At 42.1% G+C, this 20,870-nt stretch overlaps 1 protein-coding gene across 2 annotated transcripts; it reads left to right on the top strand.

The window, feature by feature from the left end:
- Positions 1 to 201: 201 nt before the first annotated feature.
- On the top strand, positions 202 to 20,861 carry LOC121896421 (PDZ domain-containing protein 4-like). Of its 2 annotated transcripts, XM_042410303.1 has the most exons (8): positions 202 to 3,417; positions 12,432 to 12,485; positions 13,054 to 13,364; positions 13,460 to 13,547; positions 13,640 to 13,738; positions 13,824 to 13,886; positions 14,275 to 14,376; positions 17,006 to 20,861. In XM_042410303.1, the coding sequence occupies exons 1-8, from the start codon at positions 3,358 to 3,360 to the stop codon at positions 19,034 to 19,036; spliced, it is 2,808 nt and encodes a 935-aa protein (XP_042266237.1). In that variant the 5' UTR covers positions 202 to 3,357; the 3' UTR covers positions 19,037 to 20,861. The 2 variants fall into 2 exon arrangements, with proteins under 2 accessions (XP_042266237.1, XP_042266238.1); XM_042410304.1 differs by lacking the exon at positions 12,432 to 12,485.
- The last annotated feature ends 9 nt before the right edge of the window (positions 20,862 to 20,870 follow it).

The raw sequence follows: 20,870 nt of genomic DNA on the forward strand, positions 1-20,870 counted from the left end.
TAAATGCACAGCCAGTCATGAGCTCTCTACCTGCTTTGGGCATTTTTACTGCTATGAAAGAGTGCAAGCATCCTTTTCTTATCCATCTTATAATAACTCAAGGTGACATGGAATTGCTTACATGCCGTAAGATGAATCAACCTGTTCCCTGCTTGTCTGTGTGTCTTGATAGTGCAGTGTTTGAATACCTTGATATTTCATTCACTTTTATGCAGCTTTGGTGGTTATCTCGTCCTGTCCTGCACGAACTGTACGCATAGGCTTTTCAGTTCTTGCTCTCTTGCCTGCAGACAAGCAGAGAGAGGCAGGGGAGAGGAGAGAGTAAGGAGGAGGGAGAGGGTATAGCAAATGAGGTGTGGGTAAAAATTATGGGCGACTAGAAAAGAGAGCAGTAAGCCCATCCCTGGAAATGGAGAGAAAGAGGGTGGGGGGAGAGACTGAGAGAGAGAGAGAGAAATTATACAGTGTAAAATCCAGAAGATTTCAGCTTTAGTAGTAGTGTAGTGCAGCGTGCAGATCAGCAGGATCCCTCACCGCTGGGGAACAGCCGCCTTTTGTGTTTCCCCCCGCTGCAGTGGGGGGAGTGCATTTACCGTCGCGCCCAAGGGGAGAAGCCAAGAAGTATCCTCCAATCAGCCGTTAGTGATTTCTCTCATCTTGTGAGGCTGCTCATGGTGATTTATCACTGACCTGAGACAGGCGCCACACTCTGCTCCACAATCTAACCACCTGGAATACTCACCATGGTTTTTAGGTTTTTATTTCTCTTCTTAAACACAAATACCGTCCTGTGGATATTTCAAATAGAATGACCAGCAGACAAAAGGAGGATTAAAATGGACTGAATTTCCTTCTTTTTTTTTCTTCCTTCTGCAGACTGAAGATGGACTAACTTTTACAGGTGGACTTGTGCCTTATCAGGACATCCTTTTATCCTCTGTACTTTAATAGAAGGGAATTTTTTTCAGAATTATTTGTCATTTCATACCATATGTAGCTCTGTTATTCTGAAAGCATGACAAGCAGGGGATGATCCTGGACACTGCACTGCAATAATCATGTAGGATTGGTACTCAGGTAGAAAAATGTACATATATGGTGATGGGCAGAAGATAGAGATGGAGAGAAAGGATGACAGTTGGAGCATACCTGCCCGCTGAGCATGTCTGACACCTCACTGTAGCTTGATTAGCACCTACTCTGCAGAGTTTGTCTATCAGGTTGTCGTTTCCCAAGTTTTCATGCTTCTCATGTGAAAAAAAGTGTTATGGGAGTGTGCCTGTGTGTGTCAGAGTATATGACTGCGAGTGTGTGTGTGTGTGGTTTGCGTTAGGAGCCAGGGTCTAGGATTACACTGCGTCTGCAAAGGATACAGGTGTAGTGGAGCCTTGAATGAGGATTAGCTGCTCTAACACCTTGTCGCTGGCAGCACACAGAGCGATGGACCTTTCAGACAAGGCTCTCAAGCTACGACCACACTGAGTTATTCTCGCTGGAGGATTACAGATAAAGGTTTAACCAACACGATGAGACCTAGAGGGCAGGAGAGGGGACAGGAAGACAGCAGAGAAAGTTAGAATGAAATTCAGTTTCCTTTTTATTGCAGGTTATCCTTGAGGGATGCAGACTGAGGCTAATCTTAGAGGGAGTGGGAGTTGCTATCAATAGACGGAGGTCATTTATAATAGCGGAAGGACAATTAAAACATCAAAACATGAGAGAATGAGCTTGAGTTTCAGTGAATATTGTGATTATCTCTACATGTTGATAAAAATGCCTGCATAAATGAAATCATTGGATTAGTAAAGTAAGTAAACATTGATGGTATTTGTGATAAACAGTCTTGATTTCACCAATAACCCAGCACAAAATCCAATCGATCCGTGACTATTGATTTCTCCACCGAGGCAGGATAGAGTCTTGTCTGATCTCTGTTTAAGAGGTCACTAATTTAATTATAGTCCGTCATTCAGTCTCAGCCTAGAGCAGTCATCCAGAGTGCTGAGTATGCTGTGGCTTAGAGAATCGATGGTCTAATACTTTTTATGATATCTGACAACAGAGCAGATAAATATAATACGTTTCTGCTGCAGTCTACTATAATAATATATACAAAGCTACAGTTTGGGCATGTTTTATTTACGTGTCTTGTATTATTTGGAGAGGCAGTATGAACGATGACTTCTCAAAGTGATGGCAGTTCTGCTGACACAGTTACAGGAAATTTGGCAGCTTGTTTGTGTAGTGAGGCTTGTAGTTGAAAACGGCGTGTGTTGACTGCCTGTCTGTCTTTATGCGTGTGCAGATTTGCATGTTTTCTGGGCTCGACTCCCCAGCTTATTTTAGCTGTAAAGCAAGGTCTTAAAGATCCTGGCAAATTATGTAATATGCACCACCTTGCACCACCCAACCTGTCCCACTTCTAAACTTTCAATAGAGTTAAATTAGGAAATACCTTTTAACAATGCATTGATCCAGAAGTGGAGGAGTAAAGCAAGTGAAGAGAGTCCTGACAGGGCTTTCAGGAGGAGAACTTATCTCACCAGCCACACTCAGCACTCCTTCACTGATCCTGCAAAGCACAAGGTAGTAGGTGGGGTGCACAGTGTGGGAGTGAGGAAAAACAGGACTGAGGCAAGTTGTTTGATAGCTGCATTGTTTGTATCTAACTTGTTCAAAGAGCTTTGTTGAAAGTGTGCTGTTTTAGGAGGTTTAGTGCTTCGAGTGTATAAACTCAGGAACAGCATGAGGGAGTTCAGTTAGAGTTCTTTTGGGAAAACCTGCTCTATCCTGCTGTTGTCAACATTAGAGATCAAACAAGACCGGGTATAGCAAGTACACTGTAGGATCTTTTTTGACAAGACACTGGATAAGCATTGATTTGTCTGAAACAACCGCCTAATCTATTTAATGACACAAGCACAAACCAGCAGGACTCTTCAACAGCTCCACAGTCAATCCAAAGACAAGATTGCAATGAAACTGGATGATCTACGATGAGCACACCAACTTAAACAAGCACACTGTTTTTGCCTGAGAAGGAGACAGAAACAAACACTGAGACTTGCAGCTCCACGTTTAAATTTACTCTGGATTATAACACTTGAATTGTCAACACAACACAGAAGAAGAGGAGAAGAGTGGTGCAGCCAATTAAACTGTGTATCCGTCCCTGGCGGGGATGTGCTGTGTGTTACTCTGAGGAGGAGTCGAGTAATATACCACAACCCTGCGAATGAGGGTGGGGCTCTGCCACTGCCACAGACAAAGACCTTGATAGAGAGAGTTCCGGTGTGAGAACTGGTCATCTGGGGCCATTTTGGACCTGCACAGTCCAGCACAGTGTCAAAAGTCACAATGGGGTGCAACATGTGTGTGGTTCAAAAGCCTGAAGAACAATACAGGGTGATGTTCCAGGTGAGCTCTCTGTCTCCTATCCTCTCTGTCTGTCTGACTTGTATTCATTTCCTTCTTTGATAATAATTCCTTTGTGCACCTTTAAAGTCTGCTTTGTTATTTTTTCTTGACTTGGCCCTTTCTCACAGTGATGCTTCTTGATGATCAAAACAGCTCTCATGATAATGTCATGTGCTTCTTTCTGCAGCAACAGACAGAAATTAACAGAAGCTTGTTACAAACCATTCACACATTAAATAATAATAATAACCAGTTTTGAATCCCAAGTAGAATCTATATATTAACTACAGTCATTTGTCCCGATTGCACCATCAGGTAATTCATGAATGAGTCAATGAGTCATTGGCACCATTATATCATGTAATCAAAAATATTATAATTACATTGGGTAATTAATAAAATTAATTAAGTGAATCAAAGCAGCAAATGCATTAAACATGATTGATGTATTTCATATAACCTCCAGATTATGTGACACATCTCTGCAAAAACCCATCTTTTTGTAGATTTTACTTGTATGAATTAGCTTAAAAAAAAAATAATCTGGAAATCATTTTGTACTTCTCGAGCAAGGCTATAAATTGCTGCACTGGAATAGTTATTCAGTGATGATAAAACCGATAATTATGATAATGATACTTCACAGTGATTGTAATAATTGAGATTAGATAGAGCAGAGCAGAGCTAAATTGCATAAGACGGAGAGATACGCTGGCGTGGAGAAAGTAGAGTGGTGCAGAGCCACGGAGGCAGCAGGATGGATGGGTTGTTAAAGCTGGACTAAAGTGTTATGGGAGAGAGGGGTTGCCACGGTTACAGCCTCAGTACCACCTGCCAACTGGGACCACAGACTGTATCTGAGTAAGCTCATCTGGCTGCAGTGCCTAAAGAAGCTCCTGTTCAGTGACTGGATCCATGTGGTGACCAAAATAAGCCCCATGCTTACTAAGCATGTAAAGTCCTCAGCACTCATGGGTATGCTGTGCAACACTTATAGTATCTGTGGCACCAGAAGCCTCAGCTGGGTCTCTGTTGCCTGTTGGAGTCAGGGTCTGAGCCAGTTAACTGGGTTGCATCTGGTGCCAGAGGCGATGCCAAGAGAGAGGAAAACATGGAAAGAGACTGAGCCTAAAAAGAGGCACAGTAATGAGTCGAGGAGGGAAATAGAAAAGAAATGGGCAAATAATAGAGGGAGGAAAAGTCCGATTTTTTTCTTTCTTTCTTTCAGGTTTACTTTTCTCTGTTGTTTGCCTTCAGACGTCAGAAGTAATTGTTTTGAGCGCTTCATGGAGCAGGGGTGAATAGAAAGGCTTGAGTGACTTCACAAATCCACAGGGCGGAGTGCCAGAGAACAAGGAGCGAGGTGGTGTACGCAGTCTGGGTTGTGATCATAAAAACCAGAGCATAGCAGGTGCATTTCATAATTGACGACCCCGTCTAACAGAGGTCAGCAGTAATGACACTGACCACATGCAGGTCGAAATCTTTGAAAGTGGAAATCAAATAATTTGGGAATGTGAGGTCAATCTGAAGGTTGTGTCCCTATAGGTCTGTCATCCCAGAAACACTTTCGGCTCTGTCAGACAGAGTACCTGCACGTGGTCTCCAGACGGGTGTGGTGATAAGCGCAGTGAACAGTCATTCCTGGAGAGACAGACAGCCAGCCAGCCAGCCAGGAAATATGTCGTTCGATTCTGAGCATGCAGAGTAGTTGTCATGTTGTATGCAAAGCTCTTGTGTAAGCAGAGCAGATACTGTGGGATGGTGGAGCAGTAAGTCTGCATATATTATGGTCTGGTAAGCCTGAAACGACATTGCTGGCTGAAGGCAAAGAGGCATGAGACAGAGAGAACAAACGCAGATGGAGCACTGAATTCAGAGCCAGAGCCTTTGGCTTTGAGAGGTTGACTCGTACACTGTAATGAGGGTATATTCAACGAAACCTGGAGGTCTCATATAAAAAGCATGAGCTGTTGTCTGGTAAACTGCAAAAAAAAAGTAGAAAATAGCCAACATACAGGAAAAAAATCCAAAAGGGAGCTTAAAGGTAATCACAGATTGCATGCTGGGTTTTTTTCTATAAAATTCAATCTCATCATCGTTTCATTACATGAAATGATTAGAAATGTAGCAATTCTTGCCGTGCAGATGGCTGATTAATCTAAAGTTCATGCCAACCAAAAGATGAAGGTATACAGTGTCCAATCATTAAAAGAAATCATCACACAGGGGAAACATAATTACATTTCCCCCAAATTTCATGGCTTTCCATTTTTTTGTATATTTCCTTTGAAGATTTGCAGCTTTATGCCGTTTTCCTTAACAAACATGTTTAATTACACCTTCAAATTAGATGCGGTCTACTGAGTAACTGCGTCTGTCTTTAGACAATAAATACAGCACTAAACAGCTAACAGCTACATCAGACTGGAAAACCAGGCTGTTAAATTTGACTATATCAAAACACTTGGTTCTCTTGCCAAATGAATATAATTCATGCATTATACATCGGGCCTCTGCTGCACATACTCCGCACACTCGTGTTTGGTACACACCCATTGGCATGTTTCTGATCAATTTTGCCTCCCATAGCCCCAAGTAAAAAGGCATATTATCTTTCAGTTGATGAATTTACAGGCTCGGCTCTAGGCTTGTGTGCACAAAAAACATTTTGAGTAAAATATTGCATTTTTACATATATTTTACAGAGTACCTGACACACTAAACCTCTGGCCCCCTGAGCCCTTCAGCCGCTCCCTTATTTTTCTCTCTCTGTGTCACTGTAAAGCCGGTTTTAAAGGGAGGCTGTTTCCATGGCAACCGGTGTCATTAAACAAACCTAATGTGCTTTTATTCACAATGACACGAAGAAACATGCTGACGGTCACAATGAGGCAAGCAGACGAGAATCAATACACACCAATGACCAGCTGACTTTATCCGGATAAATGCACAACCCATGCTGGGGGGTGGACAAAATAAAAGCAACACCTGACAATATAATGTGATGCAACACAAGAGCACCACAAACAAACGAACACTGAGCATTATACTGTAAGCTTTTCAAAGGCATTATGTATCGCAGGGCTATTGTATTAGACTGCATCATACTGTCACATATTCCTTTTGTTTTGTCTACCCTTCAGTATAAGCAAGCAGTACCATCACTACACCTTTCACTTATGATACAATATTCCCAAATGTTGCTCTTTCTTCCATTGTTCCATTTATTCTGAGCATTATCACTTCACCGTTTTGTTTGTAACACATTATAATGTAGTTGTTGTTGTAATTTTTTCTTAATGTGCAGTGTTTTCAACAATAATAACCTCTCCCATGAAGACACATTTTAAAAATAACTGTATTGTATTTTCACTCGTTATCTGTTTATACACCAGCATCCCTTTATAATAATAATACATTTATTTATATAACACTAATGCGCTTTACAACGATGAGGCAAATAAAATTGTGTGCTAATTGAAAGTTAAAGACATTATATCAGCTTACAACTACATTATAGTGTGTTATAAACCATGTATTAAATATTCATATATATAAATATTTAATATATTCATATATTGCTTGTAAATGCTAAAGAGGGGGATAAAAATAAAGTGCATTTCATCTGTTCTCACTCTACCTTCTCTCTCTCACATGCAACTAAAACATATATAAATGTCTATCTAACCTTTTGTATTTATATATAGTATATAATTATTTATTTATAACTTTTACTTAATCATGTCAACTCGATGAGATTGACATATTTCTATCAAAGCATTAGATGTCTTGTAACCGCTCTGAAAAGAAGAGGAAGCAGTCAAAACTGGTTAATTAAATCACCTGACAGACTGCTCATTACTTTTTGGCTCGTCAGTTTCTTTTTATGTCAAGAGTGTGTCCTGTCTGTTCTCTCAGGTGAAGTGTAGACTAGTGCACTAGTGTGCATAACGTGTGTATGTGTGTGTGTGTGTGTGTGTGTGTGTGTGTGTGTGTGTGTGTGTGTGTGTGCGCACAAGAGCAAGTGTGTTTGTCTGTCAGCCTCCTGCTCTTTCACTTGCAGACTTCTCAAGCATATGACTGACATGGGTGAAGTAAGATACTGATGGAGAGGATGTCATTTCACTTAATAGGACAGGAGTGGCAGAGAAGATAAGTCTTATAGTCTGTGACATAGTGTCATTTTCTATTAAGGTTTAGAGTGTATTTTTAAAGTTTACATGCTCTATCTCAGACCTAGTTGCTAATCCTCCACCACCGCCACTGATAAAAAATCTGCCCGTAATTCATCTTTTGTTCTACCTGATGAGTGTACTAACAACTGATGTACATTCATGTACTCCATACTCCCGCTGAGGCTTGTTAACTTCATCTGCATCATTTTAAAGAATGTTTGAGCTGCCTTTTAAATCAATACCTTCTCACTGTTATCAGTTTATAATAGGCCTACCACTCCCTGCTTGTCTATTTAAATTAGCTCAGCGATATCAAACAACAGGGGTTAGAGCCAGAGTAGGTCAACTCTGTTTCCAGATTAATTGATTTTCTGAAGAGGTGACTGCTCCAGCCTTCAAAGCATGGGAGATGAGAAAAATCAATTACCGAACAAGTGGAATTCAATATGTGAGGGTGCAGGTATTGGTCATGCAGGAGCTTTTGCATGTGAAAATGCACATAAATTTGAGGAAGAAAAAAAAAAACTCTGTGATGCTGAGAGGAAAAAATTCAGCATTAAAACAGTTTACAAGGGCACACTTCAGATAAAGTCTGTGTGTATTTTCCACACACTGAAGGCTATGTGTGGGATAATGTGTGCTACTGTGGAGTTAGTCGTTACCTTCCCCCCTTTTTTCATCTCAGCCTGTTGTACAGCACATGAGATTAATTCACTCTTTAAAGGGCTTTCAGATAAAAACTAATTATGCATCAACCACTTAGCTATTTCCCATGAGCTCCCATTGTGCGTGTGTTTACATACAAGTGTTGAACCCTTTTCCAGGCTATTTACATTCACTCGGCAATTCCTTGAAAGCTTGTTTTCCACATTTCTCCTGCATCATTACCCTCTCCTCACCTCCCTTCCTCCTCGCTCCCCGTGAACTCCTCCAGTGTCTCTCCTCCTTTGCTTTCTCTCTCTACTCTTTGAACTCTTTGCATCTCTTTCATCTTTACCCACATCGTCCCCACCCTCAGCTCCGCAGATATCACCAACGCCCACCCCCTACTGTGCAACGCTGAGTTTTTGGAGGCCTCACAATTTCGTCTGAATTTCAATTCCATCTTAACCTTAATCCTACTGACTAGGGTACCTGCAGACCCCTCACAGGTGCTTTATTCTATCATTCTAATTTTTCATGACTTTATCAATCAATTTGTTCTTAATGACTTCATATCATTGATTTCTGTTTCTCTTTTAATTAGTGCTTTTTAAATGTATTGGGCTCCTGGGGGACCTCAGTCAAAAGCCCCTAATTCCGCTTATGCAGTTTTTTTCTTGATTCATGGGGGAGTTTCTCTGAGAGCAATGCTCTCTTTTTCAGGAACGCCCTGAACACATTCACACAGTTATACAGTCACAACTGGAAGCTGCCCAGTACAACCACAGTCTGATCTGCTGGCCACTGAGCAACCCCACTGGACCAGTTGGGGTTAAGGGCCTTGCTGAAGGGCTCCACAGTGGTGGTAATGAGGGGGGGGGGGGGGGGGGGGGGGGGGCAAATGCTGCTTTTCACTTTCCCCACCCAGATTTATTCTGCCAGTCCAGGGGATTGAATTGGCGACCCTCCAGTCAAAAGCTTGCTTCTCTAACCTTTAGGCCACCGCTTTAAAAGATGGAACTATTATTGAGTTCATGTTTGCCATGGGTCCTAACTTTAAAGTATCACACTCTGTCGGGGGATTCGGGGGTAGAGGTGCTCTGTCAGTCATTTTGAAGGCTTTGTGGAAAGATTGTTCTTGGGATAAAATCTACAATTTGCATTAAAGAAAAGTATATATTTTCATTTTAAACAATATATAAATTAACTGTAACTTTCCTAAAATAATAATAATCTGTTTTTTCAGATGGCATTAATTACATAACTAATAATGTTTTAAGAAGAAATTAATTAACATTTTGCTATGATGGTTGTTTCTTGCAGTAGCTTATTCTTGGGGTCCCCACCCAGGGGCCCCTGTCTGTAGTCCGTGCATGTTGAATATGTCAGTAGGATGAGGGTTAAACACAAATATACAGAATGAGGATGGAGTGTGGGGGATTTGTGCACCCCGAGCTTCATAATTTGCATAGAATATGTAGCTTATAAGAAAGTAGTGGTATGTAATGACCCACTAACCCAGAGATAATAGAGAACAGAACATGGCAAGTATATAATGGATTCCTCATCAAATCAGGACAGAAAGCTGTCGAACACACAACAACCATTACCCTGCATGAAGTCATCTTCAAAGCAATCTCAGCACCTCTCATTGATAATGAATGAGAAAACCCCCCTCTCTCTCCGCTCTCTCAGTATTCATACCTGTCACTCATGGCCACAGAGCTGCTTCCTAATAGCCTCTCTCTGATCCTGGAGAGCTGGTGCCGTGTGGTCACAAGCACAGAGTGCTGAAATAATAGATACATCCTGTTGTCAGGAGAGAAAAAATATTAGGAGATGAGGCCTGAAAAGAAAATGCATTTTGGTGAATAATGTTTAGGTGCGTTTTTCTCTAATCTAACATGCAGACTACAAAGACTTAATTCTTTCATCGCCAGTAGGCCATGTGGAGGGAATTATCTTATTTGTTATTAAGTGAGGAGGCTCATTTAGAGAGACAGCAAGATTTATGAAGCAACATTAGTGTGAGGACGGACAAACACACACAAGGAGATGGACTGGCTAAAATAGATGGAGATAGTGGAGTGTGAAGGCACAGAGCAGAAAGAACTGCTGAGACAGCACGGCATAAGAGAGCCAGAGTCTGGTGAAAAAAGAGAGAAGAAGAAGGCGTGGACATGGGTAGAGAGGGAGAAAGAGGGAAATGAATGTGAGCATGGAAACACAATGGAAAGGGAGGGAAGATAGACTAGAAGGATGGTGGTGGTGGTGGAAGAACAGGGTGAGGTGGCGTAACAGCATGAGAGAGAACCATATCAAAGAAAAGGAACAGGGGCTGAATGTGGCAAGAAAGTTTTTGTGCTTGACTGCACATGGGAACATAGATTTGACATGCAATTACTGGGAGGGGACAAGAGAAGAGAGAGGGAGTGGGAGAATGAAGCAGGGTGGTAAAGATGTGGAGAGTCGCAGACAGCCAAGGTCAGCGACTGTGTGCAACACGAATGAGACGATACAAAGGCTGTCTGGCTCAGCGACTGCCTGCGACTCTCATCAGCACATGAACATCATCATGTTAGTGTCCGTCTCACATGTAATGAAATCAAGAGAGGGAATTGAGTTTGTTTTTAATGTGATCATTTGAAAGCGCAGCAAAATTTAGACGAGTGCCATTTAATTTCAAACAAGAGTCTACAGCCACGCTAGCGGCTCTGTGAGCTTGAGTTAAATGCCAACCTCAACATGCTAACATGCTCACAGCTATAATGATGTTTAGCAGCTGTAATGGAGCTACAATTTTTATCATGTTCAGTGATATGATGAGCTAATAAGAACTAACAAAACACAAAGTACAGCTGAGGCTGATGGTCATTTTTTTGTCATAAATCAACCAAAGTATTGAACAAATTAAAAATTTGACCTGTTGATGGTGCCAGATGACGAGTCTCCATCACTAAATTCATTAGGATTCTTCCTCTGAGGACCATAACTGTCTGTACCAAATTACATGGCAATCCATCCAATAGTTAATTCAGATATTTCAGTCTGGGCTCTGGACCAAAGTGGTTGGTGGATAATAAAAGAAAACTCTCTTGTATTTTAACTCTGTGCCCAGGAAGCTATACACACAATGCTGTACATACAAAAGCTTAAAGATCAACACCAGACGACAATGTCTTATATCCCAGCACAGAGAACAATAAGGTCATAAACTGACACAAACGGCTTCCCAAGTTATTTCCTGGCTGGAGCCAGTCGTTGCAACACACACTAAAAAGCTATAAGCCCCTGCAAAGCCACATATTATCCTTACAGCTGAGTGTGACAGGGTTTACATATCTGTAAAAGCCATACAGGACATCTTGACCTTACAAAAATTCAGCATTTCAGTACAGATTCTCTGTAAATTTCTACCACGGTGGTGGACTAGCGTGACTAAAAACAGGTTTAAATGCTGAACTAATCTTCCTCCTTTACGTTTGTAGGAAGTCCTGTTTAAATTGACCAGGATTGGTTTGGCTCAGGATTCAATCCATATACTGTTTTGATTCCTTCTCCAGATGCTTTTTCAATAATCTTTCATTTTTAATGCCCCCCTTCTCTCCCTCCTGGTGTATGAACCAGCAGTAGAGGGAAAGCAGGGGAGATGTTTCATGCGCCACAGGATCCGGCTTTCAACAGCACCAGAGAGTCAGGACACATGTTGTGGTGCCCTGATGACCATTTATATTGTAAATACTGCATGAGGACTGTTTAAACGAACTGTCAGTGTCCACAGAGAGAGAGGGAGTGGGTTTTTTTTAAAGAGAAATAGGAATTATCAAACATCTGTCTCATGTGAAATTATAATCATGTTTTGTTACGAGCTCCCCCTTGCTCAAAAAAGAACATTTTTTTCCAGAACATATAAATAAGTTTCTTTATCTAAACACGTTTGCAGAGAGGAACCATTTCTAATTCTCTGTGTTTTGTAGACGCGAGTGCACAAGACTAATGTATAAGGTACAGCTCATTTTTATCTCCGTTGCTGTTAAGCTTCAGTATGTGCTTTTCCTTTTTGCATTACCTTTGGTTCTGTCCTTTAAAGAAAAATAAGTTCTCAGGAATCCTCTGGCCATATTACAACTGTTCACACTTGTAATTACTTTCTAACTTGCAACATTTTCCCACTTTCTCTCCTTCTCTTCACAGAAGGGTCACATAAGCAACATGCTGTGCTCTTTCGATGCTGACGGTCGATTAAAGGTCTCAGTATACGGCTTTCTGCTCTGCTGCTTGGTGTGATGTGGTGTTGAAACCTTTTAGACATAAACCTGTTTTTTTTCTTTCTTTTTTTTGGTCTCTGTGTGCCTGTAGAAACACTATCAACTGTGTGACACATTAAATACACTTATATGTCTGCTGAAGTGTATTTTTTTCTACTTTTTTGTTGACTAACGTGACCTCAGTCCCTCTTTGTTTTAGGTGTGTGTAGCTGTAGTTGCCCCTCCTGTGCTCCTGTGTTTTGTGAGACAGCTTTAATTCTGTGAACTAACCTTGCCTGTCTCATAAAACTGCTGAAGCGGTTCGTCTATCCTCCTGTCTTCCCCTCTTCCTGTTATTCATGTTAGCATCTATTTTGTTCATTTCTCAGTTGATGCCCCTTTTCTAAATCGTTATCTATTTCTTGTGTATTTTGCAGTTTCTCTGTGTCACACATCGTTAAAACTAGATGTCACTCATTTTACAGCATCTTTCTCCCTCCACCAATCCTCCCTCATTCAGTTTCTTTTTCCTCTTCCACCATCTGATCCTTATTACCTGTGTTTTCCAGGTGAATGGAAAGGAGCTATCTCGCCTTTCTGGGGATCCCACCCTGGACATACGGGACCCCGTGCTGTCCAACATACTAAGGCGGGGGGCCCGCAGACGAGCAGGCCTAGCGGGAGCCCCTGCAGGGTTAGTGCCAGTGACCATGGGCATGGCCGACTGCGTAGACAGCTGCACCCAAACAGACATCAGCTTCCAGCATATGTTGACTCTGGGCAAGAGCAACCAGCATCCCTGTGGTGCACCACCCCCACCCGACCCTCCGCCGTCCCCTCCGCTACCACCGCTACTGGAGCCATATCTATTCAATGAACTGTAAGTGGGAAGGGAGTGCCATTCTGTTCACACATTTGAAGTCTGAAGCTGCCCCAATGACTAAAATATTATTTCCTGTATATATTCATCCCCAGCTTTATAGAGCCTGTATACTATGACCCCACTGACTACTTCGATATCACTCAGCATGAAGTGGACAGGCAGGATGAGCTGGAATACGAGGTGAGAGACCATTAGCTACTCAAACTCTAGTTCCAAGAGCTGCCCCACTGTTCTCTGTCTGACATCCTACAACTTTTCTCTAACCGCACTAGGAGGTGGAGTTGTATAAGTCTCGTCAGCAGGATAAACTCGGGTTGACAGTGTGTTACAGAACCGATGATGAGGAGGACCTCGGGATCTATGTAGGAGAGGTGAAAACTTGAACTCTATCAACTATTGCAGTTTGCAATGACTTCAATTTCCAAAAAAAAGGCTTAACAAATCCTTTTTTTCCAGGTGAACCCAAACAGTATTGCTGCAATAGATGGCCGCATCCGCAAGGGAGACAGAATACTACAGGTACAGTTTTCCTGAATAGTGCACTGGAGCTATTATTTCTTTATATGCTGTAATTGCATGAATGAAAGGAACATCATCAATACTACAGGGATAAACCTATTTCTTTAAAAACATTTTGTCCAATTATGTAATGCACTGAAGTGAAGACTAATCCAGCAATACTCCAAACAAATTACTAATAGTGCAGCAATTATTTTGAGTTCTTTCATAAGAGGTTGAATATTATTATCTATTATATTAAGCTCAGAGATTTTTTTTTTGTCAGTGCTGGAAATTCTAAGGAAAAACCATTTCCTGAATCGGGTAATTTAATTGAATCTAGCCTTGGTGTAAAGGGTCTTAAACTAACTGACATTAGCTCAATTTTATGCTCCTTTTTCTCTGTCAGATAAATGGAGTGGACATCCAGGACAGAGAGGAGGCGGTAGCTATTCTCACCAGAGAGGACAGCACTAATGTCTCCCTGCTCCTCGCACGACCCGAGATAGAGGTGAGGAAATTGGATATGTAGTCTTCGGGGAGCGGGCTGCAAGGCTCAGTCTGAATACTGACCTAAAAAATGCGTTCCTCTCTCTTTATCTCTCTCTTCATGTAGCAAGAAATTAGTTTTAGTTTAATTAGTTTACATGCTTTGATGTGTAAAGCCTGTTTTTAACATTTAGTCATGAGATTGAGAGGGAGACAAGTACAGTCACATCAGAACAGACAGAAGAGAAATTGGGGACACGAGAAAGAGCACGGCGCTCTGCTTTGTCCTATCCTGCAGGCTGACTCTTGTGAGGAGGCAAAAAAGCAAAGAGGTGCAAAAACATGATGAGAACACAGATAGCACGAAGAGAGAGGCGAAGACAAATAGTGCTTGTACTCACAGTGCTAATGTGGAGCTGCTTTGTTTCCCTCAAGGTCACTCTTGTAGCAGATATGAGGGCATTGTAACACAAACTGGACACCCCTCAATAACACACCTCTGCCAAATTCATTGTAAACACACCACTTGACAACATGTGGACCCAAAAATGGATTTTCATGGCATACTCTTGTAAAAATGGGCTGCAGATGGAGACAGACACGGTATAAAATATAAAAATCTGTATGCTGGCCGCATTTGTACAGGAGCTAGAGGGCAGATTTAAAAGGCACTCATTAAAACGGTCTAAGTAGAAGACACACACACACACGCGCATACACGCACACACACACACCTCTGTTTAAATATGTCCTTGTATTTGGAGAGGGGAGCACAAGTCCTACTACCTGTGAAAGGCTGACAAGATTTATATTGCTAAGGCATGGGCCCACATTAAGATTCAAGTGAGAGAGGGGAGGACGTAGAATCATCAGAGGGAAATGCACAAGCAAAGATTAAAGCTTGATCTGCTGTCTTGGGGGAGAGAGAGAGAGAGAGAGAGAGAGAGAACTAAAGGGGATGTCGAAGAATAAGAATGAAGATGAAGATAATCAATACTCCGTCTCACAGTCTAAATGCAATTCACATTCAAATAAAACCAATTAGGCAAGATCAACTGTGCTCTGAGGGTAGAGTTGTTTACTAATTTAAGAACGAACATTTGCATTATATTTGATCAGCTTCTGAGGGGATGCCAATCAAAACAGCAGAGTAAACACATTAGTATGTATGCACATAACTATCACTAATTACTAAAGACTGGATCACTCTGTATGGACATTTCATCCTCTGATACCAAATACAAACTAGGAAAAATCAGTTTCCTTACTGTGAGGCAGATCATGTTTGGATGTACTCCTGTTGGATCTGCATTGTTATTTCCCTCTCAAGACACTTCATTCAATGGAAACTAAAAGCTACTGTGTTAAAATCTGACACTGCACTAGCTCCATCTGGTGACAGAAAAGAGCACTACTCTCTTTACTGTAAGTGCAAAAATGTGCTGCACTCATTATGCAATATTAAAGGTGCTATAATCAATATTTTTATACTGTAAAGTAGATCAAATGACAATTTGTAATCTGAAAGGGGTTGCTCATAGTAAAAAACCTGCAGATAATTGTCACCAAACTCAACAATTTAGCTCATCTCTGTGGAGAGTTAGTGTTTTTCAGCTTATTGTTTTAGTTGGACTGTTTTGGTTCACTCTCACTGATCTCAGCAGCTTCGTTTCCAGACACAGTAGTCAGCTATTTTCAGCCGAAAAGCTTTAAAACACCACAGCAGACAGACTAAATTAGCAACTAGCTGGTGAACATAGTAGAGTATTTATCAACTAAAGAGCCAGATATTTCTCTGATGAAGATCAAAACAAAGCTAAAAGGAGAGTGAATTTGGATTTAGATTCACCAGGTGGCCAGAAATACGACACAAAATGCTAATGGAAATGCTAATTTTGTTCCTTTTTCTGCTGGACGTTTAAATAAGCACCTGCTTGCTAACGAGTTTATTATATCAACTTCAAGGTACAGTGTGTAGAATTTAGTGGCATCTGGCAGAACGGACTTGACAGAAATGGAATATCATATTCATGAGTATGTTTTAATTACTTTATAATCGCCTGAAAATGAGAATCATTGTGTTTTCGTTACCTTAGAATGAGCCCTTTATATCTACTTAGGGAGCAGGTCCTCTTCCACGAAGCTCACCCTGTTGCACCACCATGTTTCTACAGTAGCCCAGAACGGACAAACCAAACTCTGGCTCTAGAGAGGACCTTTTGTTTTTATTCGCGTTTTTCGCATATTTTGCATTTTTCACAAGTTTTTTGCGACCACTGTAGGTTCTCTTACATGCTTGGAAGGGGAGGGTGAGGGGTATTAAGTTGGTTGCAATCTGCAACCTCACTGCTAGATGCCACTAAATCCTACACACTGCACCTTTAAAAGGTAATGATAAGTCAGTGTTGTGTTTACAGCTTCTTTCCCCTGCCCCCAAGTGTACAAAAATCTGTAAATGCAGGTTTAAACATGCTTTTTTATTTCTTAAAAGCTTTAGAAACATTATTATATTTATTGTAAAACCTCATGCATCTTTCTAATGCATTTCCTTTGTTTTTTTATGTCTCTCCTCAACAATGAACTTGACACCTCTACTGCAATGCCATCAACTAAATTCAACAACCTGTGCTTGATTCACCTTTAATTGTCAGAATGACAACCAGCTGGACCCAGATGAGCTGGATCTGGAGCCACTGGACAACGCTGTCCATCTCCCCAGCGGCCACAGAATGAGGAGCAGCGCCTCTGTACTGGGTGCTGGACCAGGTGGTGTTGCTGGTGGAGGTGTACTAGGTGGTCATGGTCAATCAATTAACAGGGATTCACCTGATTTGCTCCAGACGGTGCTGAGCAACAGCCAGGAGCTGGACAGCGGGGTGGGACGGACAGATGAAAGCACACGTTATGAGGAATCTTCAGAACATGATCTTCTGGGAGACGACCACACTAGTGCCTCCAATACGAATGCCACCAATACACCTGGCAGCATGCGCAAGTTTTTTTCCAGCCGAGGGGAAACTCCGCCATTGCTGCACTCTCAAGACCTCCAGTTCAGTACTGACTCCCTCTTAGGTCTAGACTGTGTTAATGGAGGAGGGCTGGAACAGATGGAGCGATTGGAGAGGGCCTACATGGCAGATCCTGTGAGGATGATGATGCCTGGGCTGACTGAGGAGGAGTGTGAGAGGTACAAAGAGCTCTTGGAAATCAAGTGTTACTATGAGAAGAACAGTAACGCTCTGCTGCTACTGGGAGAGCAGGGGCAGGCACAGGAAGAAGGAGGTGTCTCACTTGATGTGAATAGGAATGAGAGTCTGACACAGCATGAGATGGCCCTTCTGGAAGAGGAGCTGCGTCACTTGGAATTCAAGTGTCGTAACATCCTGAGGGCGCAGAAGATGCAACAGCTGAGGGAGCGTTGTCTGAAGGCTTGGCCTCTCGAGGACAAGAATGGAGCAAGTGCAGGCGCTGGTGTAGGAGCTGGACGCTTGGATGTTAGTGGTACTTTAGTCAGTGAGGAGTCATGTCACCACGCTCTGTCAGATATCAATGAGCTCCCAGAGAGGGAGCGCTCAGATAAGGACAGTACCAGTGCCTACAACACTGGAGGGGAAAGTTGCAGGAGCACCCCTCTGGTTAATGAACAGTACCCTTCACACTCCACGCAGAGCCTGGAAAGAGGAGAATCTCTTCTCTCAGTGGGTATGCAGCTTCAAACCTCCACTAGGCAAAGAGAGAGAGGAACCAGGGCTGAAAGAGGGGACGGAGTACAAGCAAACCTCAACAAATCCTACTCTCCCCACAGTCACAGGAAAGCAGCCGAGGGTAAGACATCCAGCCCGGGAGCTAAGGTTAGATCCCTGTCCCGGGATGGAGGAACCAGGAGGGGCTCAGATGGAGGAGTGAGACGTAACCCCAAAGCCAATGGAACAGCTGAGAGGGCTGGTGGACGCAGTGCAGAGAACAGCCCTTACCTGTCCCGTCGTCATCCTGAAACAAAGCTGCCTCAACGCTACCTGAGCTGCATGCAGTTGAGGTCTCCCTCCACGTCTGAGCGGCTCGCTGGACTCAGAGAAGGCAGCATGGAGACTGAGGGTGACGCCAGCCCAATGAGTCTGGGTAGCACGTGTAAAGATGTTGCCCAGGTCCCAAGTGCACCCATATCCTTGTCCCCTCCACTGCTGCCTGCTTCCCCTCGTATGGAGTGGAAAGTGAAGATCCGTAGCGATGGCTCACGCTACGTGGCTAAACGGCCTGTGAGGGATCGCCTCCTGAAGGCACGCGCCATGAAGATCAGAGAGGAGCGCAGTGGCATGACAACAGATGATGATGCGGTGAGTGAAATGAAGATGGGCCGTTACTGGAGCAAAGAGGAGCGCAAGCAGCAGCTGCTAAAGGCCCGAGAACAGCGGCGGCGCAGGGAGTTCATGATGCAGAGCCGCCTCGGTTGTCTGAGAGAGCGTGAGAAGGAGCAAGGCAGCGGTGGTGGAGGACAGCAGGGGTCTACAAACCAGCAGGAGCCAACCACCATCCTGGAGCTGTGCCACCGCAGGAGCATGAAGAAGCGCAGTCGCAGAATTCTGGACAACTGGATCACTATACAGGAACTACTGGCCCATGGGTCCAGGTCTGCTGATGGGAAGAAAGTCTATAACCCCCTGCTGTCTGTCACCACAGTCTGAGACGAGCAGGGGGAAAAGAGTTGGGGAGTGATAAAAAAAGTGCCAAAGTGTTTTGATAGGGCCTGTCAGATGAACACAAGCTGCTTCAGTACACCTTGGCACAAATATTTGTCTGCAAGGATGCAGCGACATCATGAAACACAAAGTGGTTAAGTTGGTGGTAATATAAAGTAGCATACCCAAGGCACCAGCTTAAAATGTTATGGAGGGAAAAAAGCTCCTAAACAGATCTATCTTCCCAAACAGAAAAGAAACACACATTTCCAATATTGTGGATTTGAACCTGCATTTAAGAAATGCATTCCATAATCACAAATGCAGATTTACAAAAATCGCAAATTTCAGAAATGTACTACAGTATATTTTAAAAATTCTGTATTCCTCTTCCATTTTATCTGGCTGGACCTAAACCAGTCAGGAAAAATGCTTTTCCAGCCATTGTCATAATGCTTTACCTCTCACAGAATGTGAATCATTTTACACAGAAACATGTACCAGCTTGTCACTGTCAATGCACAAGAAGTAGACCACAGATTTTTTGAAGATATTCAGAGGGAGTACAGTCAGACGGCTGAAGCAAGGGAGAGAAATACATCACCACTTGAAATCTGTCGTATTATAAGAAGGGGAGATGACACCACCTGCTGTTGAGTCATTAGAAGAAAGATATACAACTGAAAGGTAGAAAATATCTTGCAGGTCTCTATTGTATTTTAATTTTTGTGAAAGACAGAACAGAGAAAAACAAAAGTGAGGCTAACAACCATGCAGCTGTGAAAACTTTGAGGAAAAGCCACTTCTGTGCCATAAAATTGTGTATTTTGTGGACGTTTGTCCATAAAGGACTTTTTAATTTTCAAAAGAACAGCGTGTGCCAATTAATGTAGATATGACTTTTTTTTTTCATTCCTGCAGTGCTCATGTTTCGACACAGGAAATGCAACATCATTGTCAGACCACAGATGCTTTTTGATAATGGAGGAGCTGAGCGGTGCCTTCCTGTCAGGCAGACTTGACTGTAGAGCACAATTTTCAAGGTGATACAAAAAGGCTGGAAAACTTGTAGCTCAGAGAAAAATACTGAAGCACAAAACAGCTGACGGGCTTAATGTTTTTTTAAAGCACATTGTATCATATAAAGCACATAAAATGTTTGATATTTCATTCAAAAAAAACTACATTTGTCGTGTAAAGGAACATAATGCAATCAAATATTTTCTGCTTCATTTCATAAAATGTCCAGACGTCAGTATGCAAAATTATTTATTTTAATGTTGACTGTAAACAAGGCTGTTTCATTGCTAATTAGATTATTCTTGGCTAAAAAAAAAAAATCCATTTATTGGGTTTGCAGCTACTCACATCAAAAGTGGATCGACTATAATTCTTTTATAGGTTTTCTTCCCAAACTTGATTCAAGTTTTCGCTTTTAGAATTAGCCTCTGGATAATAAAAAGAAGAGAGTCCAGGTCTGACTGCAGTTGGAATGACCAAGATTGGGGCGACTTACTTACAAAACTAAATGAACAAAGTCTGCTTTTTTTTTTTTTTTTTTCCTCATTTGACTTGCATGCGTGTTTGATATTGAGGCCCATTTTTTTCTCCATGTACTTAAAGACTAAAAAGCCTTTGACATACTGTAATTGTGGATGTGTCTTTCTATGAACTTGCTCAAAATCCTAGCATAGCCACATGGTGTACTTGTTTGTTCAATATTGTGATGTCCAGTGTCTGCCATTTTACAGTGAAAGCTTTTCTAAATAAATGCTGTGATCATGAAAACTGTTTTTGGTGCTACGTAACTGCCGCTGTGTGCGTTAAGATTTTAACGATT

This window comes from Thunnus maccoyii, chromosome 4 (genome assembly GCF_910596095.1).
Source record: "Thunnus maccoyii chromosome 4, fThuMac1.1, whole genome shotgun sequence".
Lineage (NCBI taxonomy): Eukaryota > Metazoa > Chordata > Actinopteri > Scombriformes > Scombridae > Thunnus > Thunnus maccoyii.